Source organism: Mesocricetus auratus, unplaced genomic scaffold (assembly GCF_017639785.1).
Source record: "Mesocricetus auratus isolate SY011 unplaced genomic scaffold, BCM_Maur_2.0 Super-Scaffold_100008, whole genome shotgun sequence".
In the NCBI taxonomy this organism is placed as follows: domain Eukaryota; kingdom Metazoa; phylum Chordata; class Mammalia; order Rodentia; family Cricetidae; genus Mesocricetus; species Mesocricetus auratus.
Genome location: NW_024429192.1, coordinates 5,940,452 through 5,961,944, shown reverse-complemented (window position 1 = coordinate 5,961,944; position 21,493 = coordinate 5,940,452). Strand labels below are relative to the sequence as shown.

At 48.2% G+C, this 21,493-nt stretch overlaps 2 protein-coding genes across 11 annotated transcripts in view; one reads left to right on the top strand and one right to left on the bottom strand.

The window, feature by feature from the left end:
• The window catches only part of Cryzl1 (crystallin zeta like 1), a 36,673-nt gene extending 33,343 nt beyond the window's left edge, over nucleotides 1-3,330 (bottom strand). Inside the window, exon 1 of one of the 5 annotated variants that reach the window (XR_005878826.1) lies at nucleotides 3,099-3,330. Coding sequence is in view for 3 of the 5 variants with exons in the window: in XM_040750484.1 (XP_040606418.1) it covers nucleotides 3,099-3,101 (3 nt within the window). In the remaining 2 variants the exon portion in view is untranslated. Of the gene's footprint in view, nucleotides 1-2,769; nucleotides 3,048-3,098 lie in introns of those variants that run through there. The other 4 variants (XM_040750484.1, XM_021229448.2, XM_013116206.3 and 1 more) reach the window with 4 other exon arrangements.
• A 215-nt stretch (nucleotides 3,331-3,545) lies between these two features.
• Nucleotides 3,546-21,493, top strand: part of Itsn1 (intersectin 1) — a 174,814-nt gene continuing 156,866 nt past the window's right edge. For 2 of the 6 annotated variants that reach the window (XM_040750476.1, XM_040750475.1), the window contains exon 1: nucleotides 3,546-3,778. The gene's annotated coding sequence lies outside the window, so the exon portion shown is untranslated. The remainder of the gene's footprint in view (nucleotides 3,779-21,493) is intronic. The other 4 variants (XR_005878825.1, XM_040750478.1, XM_040750477.1 and 1 more) reach the window with 2 other exon arrangements.

The following is a 21,493-nucleotide window of genomic DNA, read 5'->3' as shown; positions in this document are numbered from 1 at the left end:
ACAAATTTCGTGCAGGTGTGTTTGTGCATGTGCGTGGAATGCCACAGAACACAGAAGAGGGTGCGGCTCGTCTGGAGCTGGGGTCTCAGGCCGTGGGAGCCACACTGATGTGTGCTAGGAATGGAACCTGGGTCCTCTCCAGGAGCAGGCACACTCGTGGCTGCCAAGCCGTCTCTGCAGCCCTGAGACAGTTGGCTTGCTGTTCGGTTTTTGTCTTTCCAATGGAGATATACGAAAATAAAAACCAGGAAATAGTATTTGTTTTACAAACCTACCACCTTCTCTGCCACCTGAAAAAATAGGGATTTTGAGCTTTTAGTATTAAAAATATTGTAAAATTCAAGGCCCACATGGCTTCTTGGGCACTGGTCCAGGTTAACAAAAGACTTGAATTCACTAATAAAATTTCTACTGAACTTAAAGATATGTGCACATAGAAAATAATTGTACATGTGACAAAATTAGATGTTAAAGGTAAGTGTGTACCTTGACATTTCCAAGAATGTTTTATAATCTGAAAACCATATGACCTGACATAAACTTTGCTAAATCTAAAAAGTGGTACAGAATTTATCTATTTATTTGCAGTGCTGGGGGTTGAACCTAGGGCCTCATACATGTTGTATTGTAAGTGTGACACCACAGTCACATCCCTAGCACAGTAGCTAAAGCTTCTCATGTGCTTTTCTTTTTGAAATGGAGTCTTCCTGTGTGCCCACGCTATCACTGAATTGACTATCCGGCTGAGCTGGTCTAAAACGCCTGATCTACCTACCACATCTGCCTTATAAAGCTTTGCAATGACATCCAATATGTTTAGAATATGGTAGGGGCTGGGGACTTGGCTCATCAGTAAAGCACACTGGCTGTTCTTGCAGAGGACCCGGGTTCAATTCCCAGCACTCGCACTGCTGCTTACAAGAGTCTGTAACTCCAGTCCTAGCGTATCCGGTGCTCTTCCCAGACAAAGACCCACATTCTGACAAAACACACATTCAAAACACCCAGACACATGAAATAAAATAATGATAATTATTTAAAAATGTAAAAAAAGTTGGGTAGGCTGAGATGCCTTGTGAGGAGCACAGAGAGACGGCATTTCTACAAGTGTATCAGACTTGAAAATAAACCCATAAGCAGGATTATTTTAGCAATATTTTAAATGTTTATAAAGCCACATAGCAAACACGCTAAATCTGCAGATAATTAGAAAGGGTATTGACTTACGATTCAGCTATGCAAACAGAGAGACCTTGGCATACACTAAACACCCAACTGTAAGTACTTCAAGAGAATACTTAAGGTAGGACCCTGCCGGGGGATGTCTTCAGAGCCAAGGGGAGGGGATTTCAATGGTTCCCTTTGTGTTTTAACAGCAACAAAAATTACCCTGGCTTGCCTCCTGCTACACTCTACTCCCCAAGGAACTCACCTGTTAATGACTGTAAATAAACTCTGCACATTAGCCCTTACCTACACTTTCAGGACAAAAGTGCCCCAAGTGTCTGATCAACCTCAAAGTCAACAGGCATGTCACTGGGTATCTTACAGGAAGGACAGAGGAGATGGCCTGAGTGGCTTCATCCTGGTCAAGCCACAGCAAGTCCAGCAAATAATGGGATGTAAGAACTTTTAAAAACATGTGGGTTTTGTTGTTGTTTGTTTGTTTACCTTTTGAGACAGAGTCTCTCTATGTAACCCTGACTGGCCTGGAATTCATAGAGATCGGATTGCCTCTACTTCAAGATTGCTGGGATTAAATATGCGTGCCATATTTGGCAAGATTTACTTTTTACAATTCTTACTTATGTGCACGTGCATGTCTGTGTGATAGTATGCCACTTGTAAGCAGGAGCCTAAAGGCCAGAAGCTGAGTTGCTACAATGGTCCCTTTTATTACCTGGACCTGTATAGCAGCTAATAGCCACAGGTGCAGCTAGGATGAAAGGTCTGCTGTGAGGGTAAGACGCACAACACATCTGTAAAGCTTAGTATAAAAAATACACTATCTTATTTAAATATTTGCCTTTTTTTTTAAATGTTGAAATAGTATTCGGATATACTGGTTTAAATGAAACATAAAATTAATTTCACGTGTTCCTTTCATTGTCCAAATGCGGCTCCCAGGAAATCTAAAAGCACCTAAGTGCCTAGGACATTTGTCTTGAACAGGCAAAAGCACAGCTACTGTGGACTAGCAACACTTGGGAGCTTGTTAAAAATACAGATACCCATTTTTTTAAAAAAACAATTGCGGACCATCAGTCCCAGATCCAGAATCAGTATCGACACCTCCTCACGACCCTGGGATAATCAATCTTTCTCATGGTTCAAGCATTCCACCGGACAGCTCAAGGAAGGGGGCAGTCCCGACCCAAGGCCACACACACCGCTGCGGACACCACCCCTGATTGAGGAAACTGCTTAGCGGAAAGGTAAGGGGAAGGGGAGAAAGCATCAGAATCAGTTACAGGGAGAAGCGGCTGGGGGCCGGGTGGACTCAACCCGGGAGAAAGGCAGTTCTAGGCCTTTGCGGACCTATCCACCACGGTCGGGAGCTGTCCGTCAACTCCAGGATTACCCCCGCCTCGCCGCCCCCAGCGGACTCAGCCAAGCTAGGCCTGGGCCGGAGCAGCTCTGAGGTCGGCTTGGATGCAAAGCACCAGCCGCCCCCCCGACCCCCAGGGCTAGGCAGCTCCTTCAGGCGTTTCTCCATCTGTCGCCCAAAGTCCCATTCCCCGCGACACACACCGCTCAGTCCCAGCTCACCTGCTTCCGAGCAACCTCAACCGCCAGCGCCTTCGCCGCCGCCTCCGCCACCTTCCCAGTCCTTCTGCAGAGAGCCCGCCCTCTCGGGCCCAAACAGTACTGCCATTGGCCAGACTGCCCGTCATACCGCAGGGGAGGCGGTGACGAACGCCATAGCAACCGAACCCGGAACTACAACTCCCGGCATGCTCTTCTCCTCGGCGAGGCGAGGCACCACCCCGAGGGACCACCAATAAATGGGAGAAGCAGGGTTTCGCCCAGACGGGTTCCGTTTTATGCAAATCACAGCGAAAGGCCACACCCTTCCTCATTCCAACCGTGCCCCCTACCATCTTTCCTCATTCTTTGTCTCGCCTCGCCCCTTCGTCTCCGCGTCCTTTCTGCAAGCCCTTCAGTTTAGTTGAATGGATCCTAGCCACTGTCGAGGAGCAAAACACCAAACCGTGAACCAAAAATCTCCACACGCACAGTCGAGAAGCCTCTAGCTACGCCTTTTTGGGAAAGAGACAAGGGAGAAGGGTGTGGAAAGCCCTCTGGCCCGCTTGATTGGTTTATCTGGCTGCCACTCTGTACACCTCTATTTCCTTTGGCTCTCCCCATCCTTGCCCCGCCCGGGAGGGCGTGGTCACACGGGGAGGCCGGGCGAGGAGGGCGTGGCCTCCGACGTCCGATTGGCAGGCGGTTTATCCCCGCCCACCTGTGGGCGGAGCGGAGGGCTGGCTGGTGAGGGGGCGGGGGGAGAGGGGAGGCGGCGGAGGGAGATGAGGAGATAGGCGGGAGCGAGGGAGCCCGGGAGCGAGAGGACTGGAGCGGCGCGGGGAGGGCGCGCAGCTTGGTTGCTCCGTAGTACGGCGGCTCGCGAGGGAGCATCCCGAGCGGGCTCCGGGACGCCCGGGAGCGGGCGGGCGGGGATGGTGTGCGCGGCTGCGGACCCTGCGTCCCTCCGCGCGGCGTGCGGGCTGCACTGATTTGTGCGAGCGGCGGCCGCGCGCACCCGCCCGGAGATGAGGTGAGGAGCTGACGCGGGCGGCCTGGCGCGCGGGCGGGGGTCGGCGATGGCCGCCCGGGGGGGGTCGGGTCCTGCGGCCGGGCGCGCGTCCCCGCGGCCGCCGTCGCCGGTCGGCCTCGTCTCTCTCATCTCCCCCACCTCCCCGGGGGGCCGGCGGGCGGCGGCGGGCTGCGGCGGCCGGACGGGCTCGGGCTGAATGGGCGTCCGCAGCCGCGGCCGGTGCTCCCGAGGGGGCGTCGCGGCGGGCGGGCGGGCGGTCCTTCCACAGCTGACCCCTCTGCCCTCGGCCGCCGCGGGGTGGCGGGCCGGCCCGGCCTCCCGGGGATCCGGGGCTCGGGGAGCGGCATCGCGCCCCCCGCCGGTTCTCTCCCCCCACCCCTCGGCCTCGAGTCCCCCGGCTCGTCCTTCTCCTTTCTTCCTCCGGCGTCTGCTTGGAACACCCTGTCAGTGAAGGGCGGTCAATGCCGCTCGGCCCGGAGCGATGCGGCCGCGGCTGCCTCCGATGGCATGTAGCAGAAAGCGGCTCCCTTTGCAGCGAGAGCGCGTCCCCGGGGTCGGACGAAGCTTCGTCCTCCCTTGCGCACGCACTGGCTCGGCTTTCTGCTGTGGACCCAGGGCACCGTTGCGGTCCCTTCTTGGGGGAGGTGGGGGCAGGATTCCCAGAAAAAGGAAGGCAAGGAGGAGCTGGCTGCACCGCCCTTCACTTCCGATTGCCTTTGGTTTGGGAGACAACTTCGCGGATCCCCTTCCCTGCCAGTGAGCAGTCTATTGTGATTCAGACTACGGGCTTGGCTTTGGAAGGGGTAGACAGACCGAGCGGCTTCTTGCCGCAGCTGGAGGGTGTAGAGATGTTCGGTGGTGGCATCTTGGATGGTGGAAGTTCCCAACTTTTGCCCTCCCTCCCTCATCACCGGTATTCGGAGAACAGAGCCAGCCTGGAAATGGAAACGCGTGCAGGCTCCGGGCCGATGCCGGTTCTTTTGTGCGGATCTGTTGGTGTCTTCCTCTTGGTGCTTAGGTGGTCACAAACAGAATAACAGGACTCTTGATTGATAGCAGCGTAGAGGATGAAAGCGTAGGGGCGAATGTCTCTGGAAAATTATCAGTTCTGTTTTCGGGGAGACCGCTTCCCTAATCCCGTTGAACTGATGAAGAGAAAGGCTAGCTCATGGATTATGTAGTGGACAGGATGTGAGGGCAGGAGCGAGGGCCAGGAGCCAGCAGGCCAGTTGCTTTGCTGGGCACTTCTCTGACCGCGGCTAACAGGAGCAATTTATTTGTTGGGATACTTTTATTTTTAGATGACGTTAGCGTCAAGCATGCAGACATTTCAACAACCGTTGTCATTTCTGTTGTTTACATTTCTTTACTAGTTTGCCCGAAGCTTTTGTGTGTGTGTTTGCGTGTAACTTAACGTTTTAGAAAGGAAACTCTTTTGTAGGAGATATGTAAAGAACTCAGGAAGTTATAAGGGATTTAAATTAAGAAGTGAGGGACTCTGATTTGGTGACGGGGCTAAAGGCATTCCCTGCACCTTTAAGCCACAGTAAGGAGCCTTTCTGAGAGGACGTGTTTTTTTTTTTTTTTTTAAAAAGATAGTTACTAAAAAAGTGCTGAAATTGCTGAGGATGGTGGTACCGTCACAAAACTATTATTATTCTGGCTGAGTAAGAGAGGAAATGAACACATTTTTTTTTTATGTACTTTGGAACCCTGTAGCTTGCTCAGATGGCCAGCGTTGTGAGACAGGGCATAAAATGAGTGGTGGCAAGTTAGTTCCCTGAAATGTTTGTCCCTCAGCATTCCCCCCCCTTTTTTTTTTTTTTTTTTTTGCTGTTGACTAGCAATTTCCTTTTTCTCTGGGCATTCTTTATCTTTCCCCTAAATACCTAGATTGAGACACACCCTCAAAACACTTAGAAGAGATTAAAAGAGAGGCCCTTGTAAATTCCTCGACTCATGCCTTTTCTCTTTGGTGACTGAGCCAGGGTTTGGAGCATGGCAAGCATGCGCCCTGTCACCTGGCCACATCCCCCAGCCTCATACTCATCTCTGCATGTGGCGCTGGCATTCCAACCTTGGGCCTTGTGATGATGGCAAGCTCTGTGTTTAGTCTCCCATCTTTTTAGTTTGCTACATTTGTGACTTGTAGAAAATTAAGTAGGTGAGTGTTTGGGTTATGTTCTCTTTTTAATGACTCCTTCCTGAATGGCTCCACTTTTTAACTGGCTCCGTTTTGGAGTCTGGACCTCAGATAGCTTTGCAGAAACGGTAGCAGGTTTCTGTCTCTCTGCTAAGAATCAGACAATGGGAAGTAGTCAGTATTTTCAATATGTTTTCTAGGAATTTCTCCAGGGTAGGAAGATCTGGAGATCCTTGGCAGTGTGCTTATTTCTTACTGAGTGTCTCCTCAGACTCTCTCCTCAAGTGGATAGCAAGCTTTTCCCAAGTGGCAGACGTTTTACATGTTAGTTAGGCTGCTAGTAAACTGCCGGCCATGATCTTCAGGAATAATTGTGCCATGATAAATGTTTCAGAAGGGTAGAGTTTGTGTTACTGTGGTCTCTGTAGAAACTAAAATAGTTCCTGGAGGAACACTCCCTTCCATCATTGCTGAATGAGTGTGTGAACCAGATTGCAATGAGCCTGGTTGTTTAGGCCTTTACCTCCCAAGTTAATTGCATTACAGAATAGTCACAACCACTGTATACCAGTCAGTTCAGATAGCCTGACTAATATTGAATGTTGTAGAGTCTTTCTGGCTAATACGATGGAAGGAAGTCTAGCAAAAACAGTGGCTGATCATTTCATATGCCATTTTTATAAATGATGATAATCCTAATAAAAGTCATTTCCAGAAAATATAGACAATGCTTTCCAACTTATGACATATGACCTTCACTCATTTACCAAGACTGCCACTGTGCCTATAAATCACAGGTTTTATGTGAGAGCTAGGTAGTTAGGTTGCTGAACTCTGGGGTTTTATCACATATTGTCAATGACTCAGATGTAGCCACCAAACCTCTCAGTACCTCAGTTTTCTTTGCTAAAAATGGGAAGAATGATAGTAGAGTTTACATTCCCCTAAGTAGGTCAGGCTTGCCTCCAAGTGCTGAGATTTAAGCATGTGCCACCTTGTCCTACACTTGAACAAGTCAGTTATTAAGTAGTGGTTCACACTGATGATAAAGAATTGCAGTATATAGTACACAAGATTTGAAAACTAAAACGTGATCTCTGCATTGCTTTATTTTGTGGTCACAAGTAGAAACTCACTTGTTTGCAAAGGAAGTCTCTTGATACTTTCTTGGTACTAAATATGTATACTTAATAAGCTACCAAGGATTATGTATATGTAATTATAAAATAAAGATAAATCTCATGATCACTTTCATCATAATTATATTACTTTAGAATAAATCTCGGCCAGTTTAGAGTGAATAGCTAATAGCCTTTGTGTTTAAAAACATTACATTTAGAAAAATTACAAAACAAACAAAAAAAATGCAAGGAAGCTATGAAATACCCATAAATCAATGACCCAAGTTATACATACCGGATCATTTTTGTGTGTGCATATGACTGCTCATATGCAGCTTTTGATATAGATCTGGGGTCTTTCTGTGCATGTCTGGCTCCCCTCCCCTTCTTCAAGGTCCTATCTAGCCTTAACTAGCCAGGAACTCACTGGGTACAGAGCAGGCTGGCTCCGAACTTGCAATGATTTTTTTTCCTACAGCCTGCCTAAGAGAAGCACTAAAAAAAAAAAAAACCCTCCCACACTGTCTAGGACTTGAACCCTGGGCCTCACACAGGGCACTGAGCCGTTGTCCCAGCTGCTTTCTTTTTCTTCTCATTCTTTTCCTCTCTGTCTCAGAGAATGTGTCTTGCTGTGCGGGCCAGGCTAGCCTCAGCCTTGCAAAGATCCTCTTACCTCTGCTCCCCTGGTATTGGAATTCAAGCACACACCAACCACCATACCCAGCTCATAGATTTACTTTTTAACTTGTTTTCTCAATCTCTTAAAGTTTTCCCGTGTCTATATTTGTCCATTTGATAGCTGGATAATAAACCACTTTAGACATTAGTGTGTCATTTTCCGCCCTTGTTAACAGTATCGCTGCAATGACTGGCTCTCCTTAAGTGTTTCTTCTTCAGTTTTTTTGGTATTTTGTTAATTCTTAAAGAAATTTTATGTGTTTTGCCTGCATGTATTTTTTGAGGAGGCCAGAAGAGGGCACCAGAGCCCCTGGGACTGGAGTTACAGCCGGTTATGAGCCACTATGAGGGTGCTAGGGATTGAACCCTGGGTTCTATGGAAGAGCAGTCTGTCTCTCCAGTCCCCTGTGGGCATTTCCAGGGGAGGTAGCTCACTGGGCAAGGTGCTTTCTGCCCAGGCATGAAGCACTGAGTTCAGATCCCCAGAGCCGACACGAAAGCTGGGTATAACGATGTGTGGAAGACTCACTGTAAGATAGAGGCCAGCCTTAACCCCAGAGCAGGGGCCTGGGAAACCCCTGGATCTGCTGGCTGGACTAGCCAAAGGAAAAGCTCTAGTTTTAGTAACAGACAGTCCCCTAAAATGAAGGTAGAAGAGCCACTGAGGAAAAGCTCTCTCAGTGTCAGCCACATACCCCTACATGGATAAGTGTATCTTCACACACTAGTGCGGGAACATACATACGTCAAAGGTTTCGCAAAGCCTAGGTTCTAGTAGCGCTTGGAGAATCAATCAAGGTGATGCTAAAATCTTTCAAGACAGGGTTTCTCTGCGTGACAGCCCTGGCAGTCCTGGGGCTCACTCCCTCTGTAGGCCTGGAGCCCTCGCTCAGAGATCCTTCAGCTCTGCCTCCTGCATGCTGGGAACAAAGAAGTGCCCCGCCACCACCCGGTTTAAGACTCACGTATTCATTAACAGTTTCAGACACATACGTGTGGTCGTGTCCCCATCCTCCTCTCCTGTCCTCTGGCCCCTCATCCCGTCATTACCAACAAGTCGCCCTCTAACTTTTGTGCCTGTGGTGCCTTTGGGGGGTGGGCTGGGAGAAGCACAGGCCCACTGCATTCAGCTGGGGCTGTGCATGAGCATGGATAGCGGAGTATTTTCTTGAGCAAGGGCAACTTACCAGCGGCTACACCACTAAGAAACGAGGTTTTTGTTTTTGTTTTGTTTTTTCCCTCAGCAACTGTTCACTTGTCAGTAGCTCCTCAGGGAGAAGCAGGGCTTATGACCCCCCCCGCCCCCGGTCCATGATGAAATGTTAATGGCTCCAGTCTTTTGCAAGTCACCTCTATTGCTGTGAGTCCGTGGGTGCAACACCCATGTCACCTCAGCGGGAAGCCTTCTGTAGTACTCCCCATCTTCCGGCTCCACCATCCTTTCTACCTTGTGCGTCTGCTGAGCTCAGAGCAGGTGGTCGGGCACGCACAGTCACTTCGTCTCTGCACCTGCTCAGTTCGGGGTGCGTGTCATTGTGACTCACTGCGAGGCTGAGGCAGCTCTGTGCATGGGCACACCGCGTTTAAAGACCTGCTGTGTGTGTGTGAGTGTGTGTGAGTGTGTGTGCACATGTGTGTGCGTGCGAGTGTGTGCACGTGAGTGAGTGTTGTGAGTGTGTGTGTGTGCGCGCGCGTGTGTGTGCACGTGAGTGAGTGTTGTGTGAGTGTGTGTGAGTGTGCGCGTGTGCACACGTGTGTGTGTGTGTGTGTGTGTGTGTGTGTGTGTGTGTTTCCAGCTCGCCATCTAGGAAGGTTACAGCAGTTGCTCTCCTGTCGTGGTGTGGCAGTCCCACTCCATGATCCGCCTTTTGGAATGATTTAGCCGGTACAAAAGGGTTTCCTGTGGCAAGAAGAGAGGCTTGCTAGCATCAGCTTGCTTTGCAGTGGGTTACGAAGTCAGAACAGTCATGCCCCTGTAGTGGTGTCAGCCAGCATTGAGTCCTCTTGCGGCATTTAAATGCATTAACTCACTTAACCTCTATAAACTCTATGAATATGCTCTGGAAACCGAAGTCAAGTAACTTAGCCAGCAAGTAGCCGGAGAAACTCAGCCAGAGTCCAAAACTCTTGGCCTGTTTAGGCGGGCATGTTTTATAGGCTTGTGAATATTTTTGCGCCCCTGATTTCTGTTGTTGAGGCACTTAGAGATTTCTTGACAAGCAATAATGTGTGTGGTAATTAGGTGGGTGGCTGGAGGGGTGGGGTGGGGAGCCTGTTTAAGCACTCCCTTGAAGAATCTCATGTAAGCTGGCTCCAGGTGAGCCTTGGCAGCTGCCTGGTAGTCATCCCCCATCTCTTAGCTTGCAGAGAGTTTCCTAAAGTGCTTTGCATGAAAAACAGGATTAGAGCAATAGAGAAGGGTAGTCAAACTTGAAGACATAGTTTTACTTGTGTGGACTTGCTTTGAGAACACAAGACTATAGAAGTGTGGTGAGGGAGACAACCGGGAGCCTATCCAGGCATTTCCATGCTGACCAGTTTGGAGGGTTGAAGGAAGCTGCTGTGGAAGTTCTCTTCAGCACTTGCCAAGGCCTGAGTGAAAGAAGTTACTGGTCCACTGAAGAGAGCCTTAAGAAATGAAACAAAGTTTGTAGCCACCTAACAAAGTGAATGAAACAAATTAACCTGTGTGAATTCATCCTCTTCCAATCTTTCCTTTGTAGAATTGGTGATAGAAACTTGTCTTTCTAGCCGATTGCCCAGACACCATGTTGATGCAACCGGCCTGGCCTTTGTTCCCTGGCCTGAGTTTACCCATGCGTCCTAGTGAGGTAGGACAGCCAGGGTCTAGTGTTCAGCTGACCATCAAACCCCATCTCATAGTTGTGTGGCCTGGGGCTCCTGGAGGCTATGTGGAAGCCGGACCAAGTACATTCACCCTTAACTGAGTGGTGGAGCCAGGGATTGAACGTGGCAGATTTTGGGTTCAACTGAATTAGAATGCGAAAATAACAAGGTCATAGCAAGTGGCCAGTTTTATCTTTAATGGCTGGAAGCAAATGCTCTCTTCTTAAATAGCAGAACAGTGTTTTTCACCCTCTTTTGCTAAACTTTAGGCTTTTTTTTAAAAATAGGTCTTGATTTCTGATGGCATGCATTTGTAAGACATAGATGGAGTCTGGCTTTTAGTGCCATGTGTAAGGAAGACCCTGACTTAGAATAAGGCCACGTAAACAAAAGGCCCTGGAGTCCTCTCTGTACACTTGTCTGTTTTGTGGGTCTGTGCAGTCAGGGCTAATTATTTATGGTGAAAACTTCTTTCTTCTGTCTTTCTTCTGCTCCTTTTTTCTTTGTTTGGAAAAAGGATCTCACTGAAGCACAGGCTAGCCCAGCCTGGCTTTGAGCTTGTGATTGTCCTCCTCTGTGACTGCTCAAGTGCTGGAGCTACAAGCCCGGGCCTGGCTCCAGCACAAGTTTTCCTGCGAAACTTCGTTGTTATGAGGGCCTCGTGTTGTGTGTGACATTTGATAGGTTAGGGGCATTGAATGCATTTGCACGCCATTCCTGTAAATCATCTGTCATAAGGGTTTATGCACCATGCATCTAATATTTTATAAAAAACCCACTCACTTCCACTTTAAGCTCAAGATGGCAGATTGCAAAAAGCAGTGGTCAGTTGTAAGTAGTATTTACTTTTGGGTCCATTGCAATATAATTGTTCTTTTAGTATTTTAACGATTAGACAAGTTGGGGAAGAAAATGCTTTCTGGAGGTTGTTATTAGGGTGCCAGATGCTGGAGAGCAAAGAACGTCATCAGTGTTGTGCTTAGATTTTTTTCCCCATGCCCTAGACCAGTGCCCACCGCCTGGAGGCCCTCAGCAGCCATATGTTGTTGTATGGCGTGGATGACTGGACAAGGGCTGGAGGCAGACTTAGGGTGGAGAAGAGAGGACTCCCCAGGAGGTAGGAAGCTAATTGACAATTGGCTCCTGTATAAAGGTTCCTTTAGAGTTCTTCCTCCAGGGTGAGTAGTTTGGCGGAGAGCAAGAGAAATGCCAAATCAGCTCCACTTTAGTTACTTCAGGCCTTGTACTCTGCCTTTCTGGTGCAGATAATGGTCATATAAGCAATTTGAAGTTCTGTGAGGAAGAGATTCTCCTAAGACCCTGGCTTAGCGAAAGTCTAGTTAGATGTCTTGAACGCGGTGGTTCATCAGCTACTTACTTGGAATTGTGAGCTGCATTTTCCCTGGGCTGACGATGGCATCCTGGGGTGAGGTGTTCCTACTGAGGCACCATATCACAGCCAGGCCAGCAGATAACTCTCCAGTGAGCCCCTGGACACACCCTCCAGTGAACTACTGGATCACAGGCAGGCCAGCAGATCACAGCCAGGCCAGCGGATCACCCTCCAGTGTCCTGTGTTGCCAAATTAGATAAATTAGAAACATTGGATGCTTTGCCATTTGGGTTATTTTCGGTTTATGATGGATCTGTACTGTTGGTCAAATAAAATAGTAGTCTAAGATGATGGGTAAGGTGGTTATAACTATAATCTCTGCACTCTGAAGGTGAAGGCAGGAGGATTAAGGCTAGCCTAGGCTACATAGTGAGTTTCAGGTTAGCAAAGTTCATGCATCGAGACCCAGTTTCAAAAAAAACCAAAAAAAAAAAAACCCAAGATGAGCAAATGTCTACCCCAAAAGCCAAACCCAAACAAGAATGCAATGTAAGATGAAGAATTATTTTGCCGGGCGGTGGTGGCGCACACCTTTAATCCCAGCACTTGGGAGGCAGAGACAGGAAGATCGCTGTGAGTTCGAGGCCAAGCTGGACCGACAGCCTCCAAAACAATACAGAGAAACCCTGTCTCTTAAAAACAAAAAAAAAGGATGAAGAATTATTTTATACCATAAATGTTACATTAATTAAGGTTATAGATGTGGTTTCTGAGAGGAAAGATTTTATCTGCTTTTTTTTGTGAAAGAAACTTTAACTTTACAGAAATGGATCCTTAAAAATAGCTGTATTGTGAGTTGAGTGTCCGTAGAAGCTGTTCTCCAGGGAGACGATCTGTTTTGCACAGTGCTGTAGCTGTCTGTCCAATCTGCAGTCTTAATTAGTGTCAGAGGAAGGATAATCCTGCAGTAATTGTAACCTCGCATTTCCTTTTGGTTGAGTTAATTTTAAAGCACAGTCATTATGTGTTCTCTGTAGTTGTTTTGATCGCATCAGTTGAGATTATATTATAGTTGTGATTTGGTAATTTAAAAAAATAACATGGTTTTCTTACTACAAAAGCAGTAGATGCTTATTGAAGAAATGTTTTGAAAATATAAATAAGGCAAAAAGGCCAAAAGTCCAGAGCCTCACCTGCCAGGGCTGTTGGTAGGCACCAGTGAAGGCTGCCCAGTGTGGGAGACGGAACACCTGTTGACTGTGGGCACCCAAGGCAGTCCTGTCAGAGACTCAGCCTCAGGCCTCTTGGCTATTAAGCTAATTAATAACTCTGAATGAACTCTCCCGATTTGTGGTAACACATTGGCAGCCAACATTTATCTGAGAGCTGAAGTCTGGGTTTGGTTGGTGCCTTGGCTGTTTGTCATCTCAATTTCCAGTTCATATGTAGTGAAAGTACCGCCAGCCCTTGTGACACAAGGATTCACTCATTCGCTGCAGGCTATCATTTTGCTTTTAATAAAGACCAGGAAAATCCTTGGACAGAAAGATTTAGAACTGTAGTCTGCCAGTCTTAACTATTTTTTTCTTTTTATTCTTCCTCTTGTTTTTCTAAAAATTTTTGAAATTGTGCAAGTGTGTGTATGTGTGCATGCTTGTGTGTGTATGTGTGCATGCATATGTGTGCATGTGTGCGCGCATGTGCAGGCGTGTACACAGGTCAGACGAGGCTGAGACCTGTTCTCTCTGTTTTCCACATTGTTGTCTTAGGTCAGGGTCTGACCTTTCAGCACATGTAGAGTTGGTCTCCCCTTCATCGCGGGCCGTCAGCCTCCTGTTAGTCTGGGACTGCCAAGCCAGCTGCTCCAGCTCCGCCCTGTCCCCTGGCTTTCGTTCCATCTCATTTGTCTCTGCAAGTTTTCATCCCTAGACCCATCGCAGCATCTGGGCTCTGCTTCCTGCATTTATGCTGCTAAAGTCTGCTGTAGAAAACCATAGCTCCTAAGACCGTTGCCCTTCAGGTAGCTGTGTAAGCCTTCTTGAAGCCCTTCAGACGTCATACTAAGCTTCGCGCCTTTCCTCAGGTCCCATAGACCGTCCCTGAGAGGGTGCCATCTGCCTGGGCCTTCTGCCCTCTCCTGCGGGAGCTCCTGTGAATGCCCTTCCCACACAGTTTTGTGCCTGGAGACGGGAAGGGAAGGCAGGCGACTGTCTTGGCCTGTTTGCTCTGGGGGCTTTTGTTCATCGCTCATGCCCGCTCCCTTGCAGAGCCAGAGCCATGCTTGACTGCGTGTGCCAGGACAGGACCGACAGGGTCCCTGTCCTAACTCTATAGACAAGCAAACATGGAAAGAAGTGACTCCTAGCTGTTAGAAGAGCCGGAAGCAAAGTGCTCGACAAGACCTAATGTGGAATGTAAAGTTAAATTAATTAAAAAGAAGAAGACCTACTGTTGGAGAGTCTTGGGAGGGCAGTGCTTACTTGTCATCTGAGGGACACACAGATGTCAGTCAGGGAAGAGTCAGCATGTGAAGAGCTTCCGTGCCTTAGAGGAGCACAGCGTCTCTGGCAAGGAGGCCACCGTCACCAGAAAGGGAGGTGTAGGGCCTGACTATGCAGGGCTCCGTTGTGGTTCTTGTGAGCTTATGTCTGCGTTTTCTGTTTATTTCTCTTTGTCTCCTGTCTCGTGTGCCTGCCGTGTCCCTGGCTCAGCTGTGCCTCCCTGAACTGTTGTCGGTGACTCTTATCTCTTGTCTTCCTTTAGTGCGTATGTTTCTTGGAAGAGTAGTTGGTGCCAAGTGCCTCAGACCAGGGGCTAGCCACACAGGGCTCCCCCCATCCCAGAGAGGGAGCAGCGGGGCTTCTCCTACCCAAAGAGGGAGCAGCAGGGCCCTCCCTACCCAGAGAGGGAGCAGCAGAGCTCCCCCCTACCCAGAGAGGGAGCAGCGGGGCTCCCCCCTTACCCAGAGAGGGAGCAGCGGGGGCTCCCCCTGCCCAGGCCTAGTCTGTGCCACTGGGCCGCTCTCGCGATAGATACAGCGATTTTTCTGAGCTCTGTGACTCTTACTAGAGAGTCCCTGTGCTTGAAGGAGCGATGGGAACCTCTTCCGCCTGGCAGAAGTAATGAGAACTTGGGAGTGCTTATGATTTGAGGCTGGTGTGTGAAGTGGAAGCCGTGTTTTGGGACTGAGCCCGCAACTTGTAGACTACACCCGCTCCAACGGGTGCCTCACAACCGTCCGTAACTCCAGTTCTAGGTGAGCCAATGCCTGTAGATGTCCGAGGGCACTGGCACTCATGTGGCACACTTGTGTGTAAGCTAGACACTTATGTACATAAACAGGTGTGAAAATCACTACTATGTGTGTGCATGAGAACTTGGTTTTGCATGCGCTACAGAGAGTGTGTGGAGGTCAAGGGGAACTTTTCGGAGTCATCTTGTTGTCACGGTTGTACAACAGGCGCTTTATTTACCTTCTGAGCCGTCTGTGTCTTTTCTTGTGAGTGTGGCTGCTTCCCGTGGCCAAAAGAAGGCCCCAGGTCCCTGGGAGCCAGTTACAGGCAGTTGTGAGCTGCCTGTCACGGTGCTGGGAGCTGGATCCGTCCTCTGTAGGAGCTGCAAGTGGTCTTCACTGCTGAGCCACCAGCCAGCCCCAGTGGTCTTTGTTTTCTTTCCAAACATGGGCTCTTGTAGGCCCTCTCCCCCGCAGTCCCCCTTCTTTCCTTCTTGAAGGTCAGGCCCACGCCACTCTTTAGAAGCCATTAGTCAATAACTAAGTCAGAATAACCGTGGTCTTCCTACTGTCATTAAAACTAACACGTAAAAATCATATTCTGTGAAAAAGGCCAACCAGGCGGCTAATTTAGTTGGTAACTCACATGACTGCATGTGTTTTTGCTCAAAATATCACAGTTCAGTTTGTCATGTATGTATTTTTGAATACGTAGCCATGAGAATATTAAATATATATGAAAGGCCAAGATTTGATAAATATTTCACAGTTCCTTAAGAATATTCTCATGTGAACATGACTAAGAAACTTAAATCTGTGATACGGTGAGGAAGGCACCGGCCACAAAGCACAGTCGGTAGCTGCACTGTGAAGCCAGCGGCAGTGCTGATCAGCAGGGTTTTCCTTGTGACAATATAGCGCAGAGAAGTGACAAATAATATCTGAGTAGCACTGTCACAGCAACCGCGCTCTGCACTTGGAGGGCTGTTGCCTTTACCATGAAATCTAAGCCTTTATGCAGAACTCACCTTTCTAATACCTGCACTCGAGAATGCACTTTGGTCTTTTTCCCCTCCTTCCCTCCCCCTCCCCCCCTCTCCTCTCCCCTCCCCTCCCTCCATCCCTCCCCTCCCTCCCCCTTCCCCTTCCCCATCCTTCCCTTCCCTTTTGTTATTTCTTTACCCCTGTCATTATTGTTGGCAGCATGGGGATTGAACCAGGGTTTGTGCATGCTGGGCAAGTACTCTAATGTGCTGTGTCCTTCAGCTCCTCATCCTAGCGTGTTTCTTGTAGCACTTCCTTTGGCTCCTCCTGCTTTGTGCCTGACACATCAACTGGACTGAACTGAGAGCATTGTTGAAGAGAAAGCCCTTATAGCTTCCGCTACAGGCCCCTTAACTGTAACTAACTCCCGGTGCTGAACTCTTGCTGGCACTCCTTGCTGGAAGGGTGCTTGGGAGACTCTGGCTTATGTTTGCAGTCTTGTAATTCCATCACAACAGGAAAGCCTTTTGTATCCTCCTTATGATTGGCATTCTATATATATGTCAAAATGAGGTTATTCCAGGATGTAAGGCTGGTTCAGGGTTTGAAAAACCAATCTGTGCGATGCACCACACTCACATGCTAATGTAGAAAAACTATGCGACTATGTCAGTTCTCTCAAGAAACTCCTTTTGAGAAAGTTCAGCATCCGTTTATGATAAAACTTCATCAGAGTTGGTAGAATATCTACAAGAGTCTATGCCATTAAAAAAAGTTTAAAAAATCTCATTTATTCATGGACAATTTCACACATGTCAACAATGCATCTTGATCTTACGTCCCCCTGCTCCTCCTTCCCTCTTCCCCTAAGCATGTCCAACACATACCCCTCCCTACTTCACATCCTCTCATTTTCATCTTTTTAAATAATTTATTTTTATTTATGTGCATTGGTGTTTTGCCTACAGGTATATCTGTATGAGGGCATCAAATTCCCTGGAACAGGAGTTACAGAGAGTTGTGAGCCATCATGTGGGTGTTGGGAATTGAACTCATGACCTCTGGAAGAGCAGCCAGTGCTCTTAACCTCTGAGCCATCTCTCCAGACCCTCATCTTCTTGTTAATAAACCACTGAGTCTTGTTAGTGCTGCCTGTTGGAATGCTGACCACTGATCTTGTTGACTTGCTCTTGAGCAGGTAATAGCTGCAGAGACCTCAGGGTTCACAGGTCATATCAAGCACTGAAGAGAATATTTCATGGCATTGTCCCCATCCTACGGCTCTTACATGCTCTCTGTCCCTTTTCTGTGATGTTCTCTGCATCTTAGAGCTACTCTGAGCCTTGGGGCTGAGGCTTCATACCGATGTCCCAATTAGGGCTGAGCTCTCAGCAGACACTTATGTTCATTGCTTGACCAGTTGTGAGTCACTGCAGAGAGATGCTTCGATGGCCGAGGTTGAAGGAAGCACTACTCTATGGTTATAAGCAAGAACATGTATTTTATTTTAAAATTAGTTTACTCTACGTGTTCTGTTCACATGAATGTCTGTGCATTGTGTGTGTGTGCCTGGTGCCTTTGGAGGCCAGGAGAGGGTGTTGGGTCCCCTGGAACTGGATGGTTGTGGTCACCATGTGGGTGCTGGGAACTGAACTCAGGTCCTCTGGAAGAGCAGCCAGTTCTTTCAAATGCTGAGCCACCTTTTGAGTCCCCAAGAATACAAACATGACAACATGTCATTCAGCAAAATAATAATAGTAGATTCCTTCCCAAGAGCATATGACCCCTGAACCGTGGGCTTTTGACCATGTTTATAGTACCAGGTGTGAATACCTCCCTATAGGATAGGCCTCAAATCCAACCCAAATGGAGTTGGTTGCCTTCCTAACTTTCATGCCGCTACTGACCAGTGGGCACGTGGTATCTGTCAGGTTAACATTGTATGCAGTACGCAGGACTGGCTGTGGGGATCATGTTGATGTCATTTCTCCTGCAGTGGCCTGTGCGGTACTTTTCTGTCCTATGCCATGTCTTCAGCAGTAAGGTGCTAGCATCTAGTTCTGTTGGGCAACCAAGAGCAAGGGCAAATAGCCTGTGGGGGCCTCCCCGACAAACATCTCTCAGGGAGGTATACTGTGCTGGTACTGAGATTTCATTTAGTAGTCCATATATTCAGAGGGAATTATTGTCCAGCAGTGTTGGAAATCTGTGTCTAAACTCCTATTTTTAGAAGCTGTATTTTAAGTTAGCTTACAAAGTAGTGAGTTTCTGTAGCTTTTCTAAAATTTTGGTTTTATTTATGTGCATGTACTTGCTTGTCTGTATGTGCACAGCGTGTACGCATCGCCTGTAGAGGTTAGGGGAGGGCATCGGGTCCCCTGGGAATATGGTTATGGGCAGCTGTGGGTCACTTGGTGATAGGCCAGGAGCCACAAGTGCTCTTAGCCCCTGAGACTGCTCTTCAGCTCCACGAGCCTGCGTGTGTGCGTGCGTGCGTGCGTTTGCAGTAAGTTTAGGAAGCAAATTGATTCCTTCTAACAACTGTTCTTACCTTCTTCTTCAAGAAACATCCCCAGTGTGTTACCTGAGAGTAACTGTTGAATAGGAAATAAAATTTATTTTTGCTCACCTTTTTGGAGGTTTCCGCCAGCCTATGGCTGCAGACTCTGTCTTATGCAAGGCAAAGCTGAGCCCCTTGTAAGGAATAGGCGGTGGGTGGGACAGCTCGCCTCATAGCAGACAGCTGACAGAGCAAGAGGCTGACCAAGGACAACGTGTCCACCAGCTGGGGACACACGGGGACAAGGCTGAACACTGCGCCTGGCTGGAGGAGACACTTCTGTTTCTCTTTTTAAAGCACTGATTTTGTGATCTTACATTGTGTGTGTGTGTGTGTGTGTGTGTGTGTGTGTGTGTGTGTGTGTGTGTGTGTGTGTGCTGGTGCCTGTGGAGGCTGAGGCGTTGGTTCCCCTAGAGCAGGAGTAACCAAGTTGTGAGATGCCTGACGTGGGTGCTGGGAATCGAACTCTGGTCCTCTGAAAGAGCATCCAGTGCTCCTAACTATACAGGCATCTCTCCAGCCCTGAGATGTATTTTGTTTGTTTGTTTTTATATTTTGAGACAGGGATGTATTTTCTGTTTTTATATTTTGAGAAAGGCTTTCTCTGTGTAGCTTTGGCTATCCTGGAACTCACTCTGTAGACTAGGTTGGCCTCGAGCTCAGAGGTCACCACCTGCCTCTGCCTCTCGAGTGCTGGGGTTAAGGTGTGCATCACCACTCCCAAGGACCGAGATACATTTCTTAGGCAAACCCCAATACCTGATATCTCCTAGATCCTGGGTTTTACGCCACTGAGTCCTTCAGATAAGTGAGCATTAGGTAAAAGCTGGAGAGTTTGTTCTGCTTCTCTGGAGGAAGCTTTAGAAGGAATTGCAGTATTGCTGACCCTCACTACCCAGGCCGTGCTCTGCACCTACCGGATGTCCCTTCACAGGCACTGCCTCATTTCCCTCACTCTGTGAGACAGACGGTAGGGTCCCAAATTCAGTTGTAGACCTTATCAGTAGACTGTTGGGAGGGTGAACTCATGGGAAAAAAGAAACGCAACTATTTACTTACATTTTTTCCTAAATTATAGTATAGTATCATGAAAAAAGACTTGGTATGAATGAACCTTTTGTCAGTGTAAAAAAATTCTGGGCTTTAGCCCACATTTTAGTTCTAGAAGGAACAGGAAATGTTGGAAGTCATAGCACCAGAGACCACGTGGAGTTCCTTCGTGCTCTGAGGCCCCTGATTCTTGGGGCCTGTGCAGTAGAGCTGGGTGCCCTAGCATGCATGCCAATACTACTCAGAAAATACAATTACATTCCTATTGGTTTTATCGTGAGATGGATCACCTTTTGGATTTTGTCTTAAGAGGAACACCTTCTTTTAGATTCTGTTTTCAGAGGCATCACTGATATAAAATTGTGTGGTAAATTCAGGGGTTTTGTTAGATGGTCTGCTCTCTGGCTGGCACCTGGGACCTTTTAAACTGCTGTTGGGAAAGAGACAAGATCTTGATTGTACTGCTAAGTGAGACTGCCCTGAAAAGTCTTGTCTGGTTCAGAAGTGCAGGCAAAGATCTGAATCAGGTGACACATGGAGAGAGAGAGAGACAGACAGACAGACAGAGACAGAGAGAGACAGAGAGAGAGAGAGAGAGAGAGAGAGAGAGAGAGAGAGAATGTGTCTCGGAGAAAGAGACAGAGTCAGTCTAACTTGAATAAAGGAGCAACTTCTGAAACCACGTTAAAAGGTTTGTGCAGCTCCGTGGGGGGATGCGCACCTAAAACTGACATGTCAGCAACACAGCTGTTGGTATTCTCCAGAACAGGCTTTGCTCTAAGCAGGGTTGAGAGGCAGCAGAGTGAAGGGGCTGGGCAGCTCCTGGGGGCCATGTTTAACTGTGCTGTCGCTGCTGGTGGTTCTTGTCCTGTAAGATCAGGCAATTAGCACAAAGCCTCAGCATACAGTAAGCACTCACAAGAAATGGCAATTGTGCCATCACCTGTAATCCAAGCCTGGAGTGCCGACTCGAAGGCAAAATGAGAGGTATTATGTGTTGTTTACTTGCAAGTACATTGTCAGCCCTCACATAAGTCTCCAGTTGTTCATTATCTAGAAGAACTTCCATCTCCTTTAAGCTTGGGAGAAAGAAGAGCACCAGATGCACGCTAGGCTTGGCGTGTTTCATAGACTCACAGAAAGCACCAGGGCATAGTGCTTGCAAGCCAGCAATAAAGACATAAGCCAACTAAAAAGGGGGAAAGGTATGGATAGGCACCTTTCCAAAGAAAATAACCAAATGGCCAACAAAGCCATGAAAAGATGCTGCACGAAGTGAAAACAAGATTGCCCTTCTCACTGGGATGGCTGTGACTTAACAACAACCAGCAAATGGAAGGGGCCAAGTGGTGGCGAGATGCTAACTGCAGAATCCTCGGACTGTTGGTGGGCGTGTCGGTGTGCTGCTGCTGCTGCTGCTGCGGAAACTAGTGCTCGCCCCTCAGTTCAGTGCGCAGTTACCATGTAGCCCTGCAAATCCGTTCCTGTGCGCCAAGCCAACAGACGAGAAGACAGGAGTTCACATGAAAATGAGCGTTCACAGCGGCACTGTGTTGGTGGCGTCTTTCCAGGTCCTGGAAGTGATTGCTGCGCATGATTGGGTTATCCTAAATGTCACTGAGCTGCGTACTTTAGCTAGAATGGGAAGTGCACTACATCACTGTACAATAAAGGACAGAAATTTAACACGACACTCGTCTTAATCCTGGTGGGGAGCATGGCGGCACACAGGCAGATCTGCTGCGGGAGAAGGAGCTGAGAGTTCTA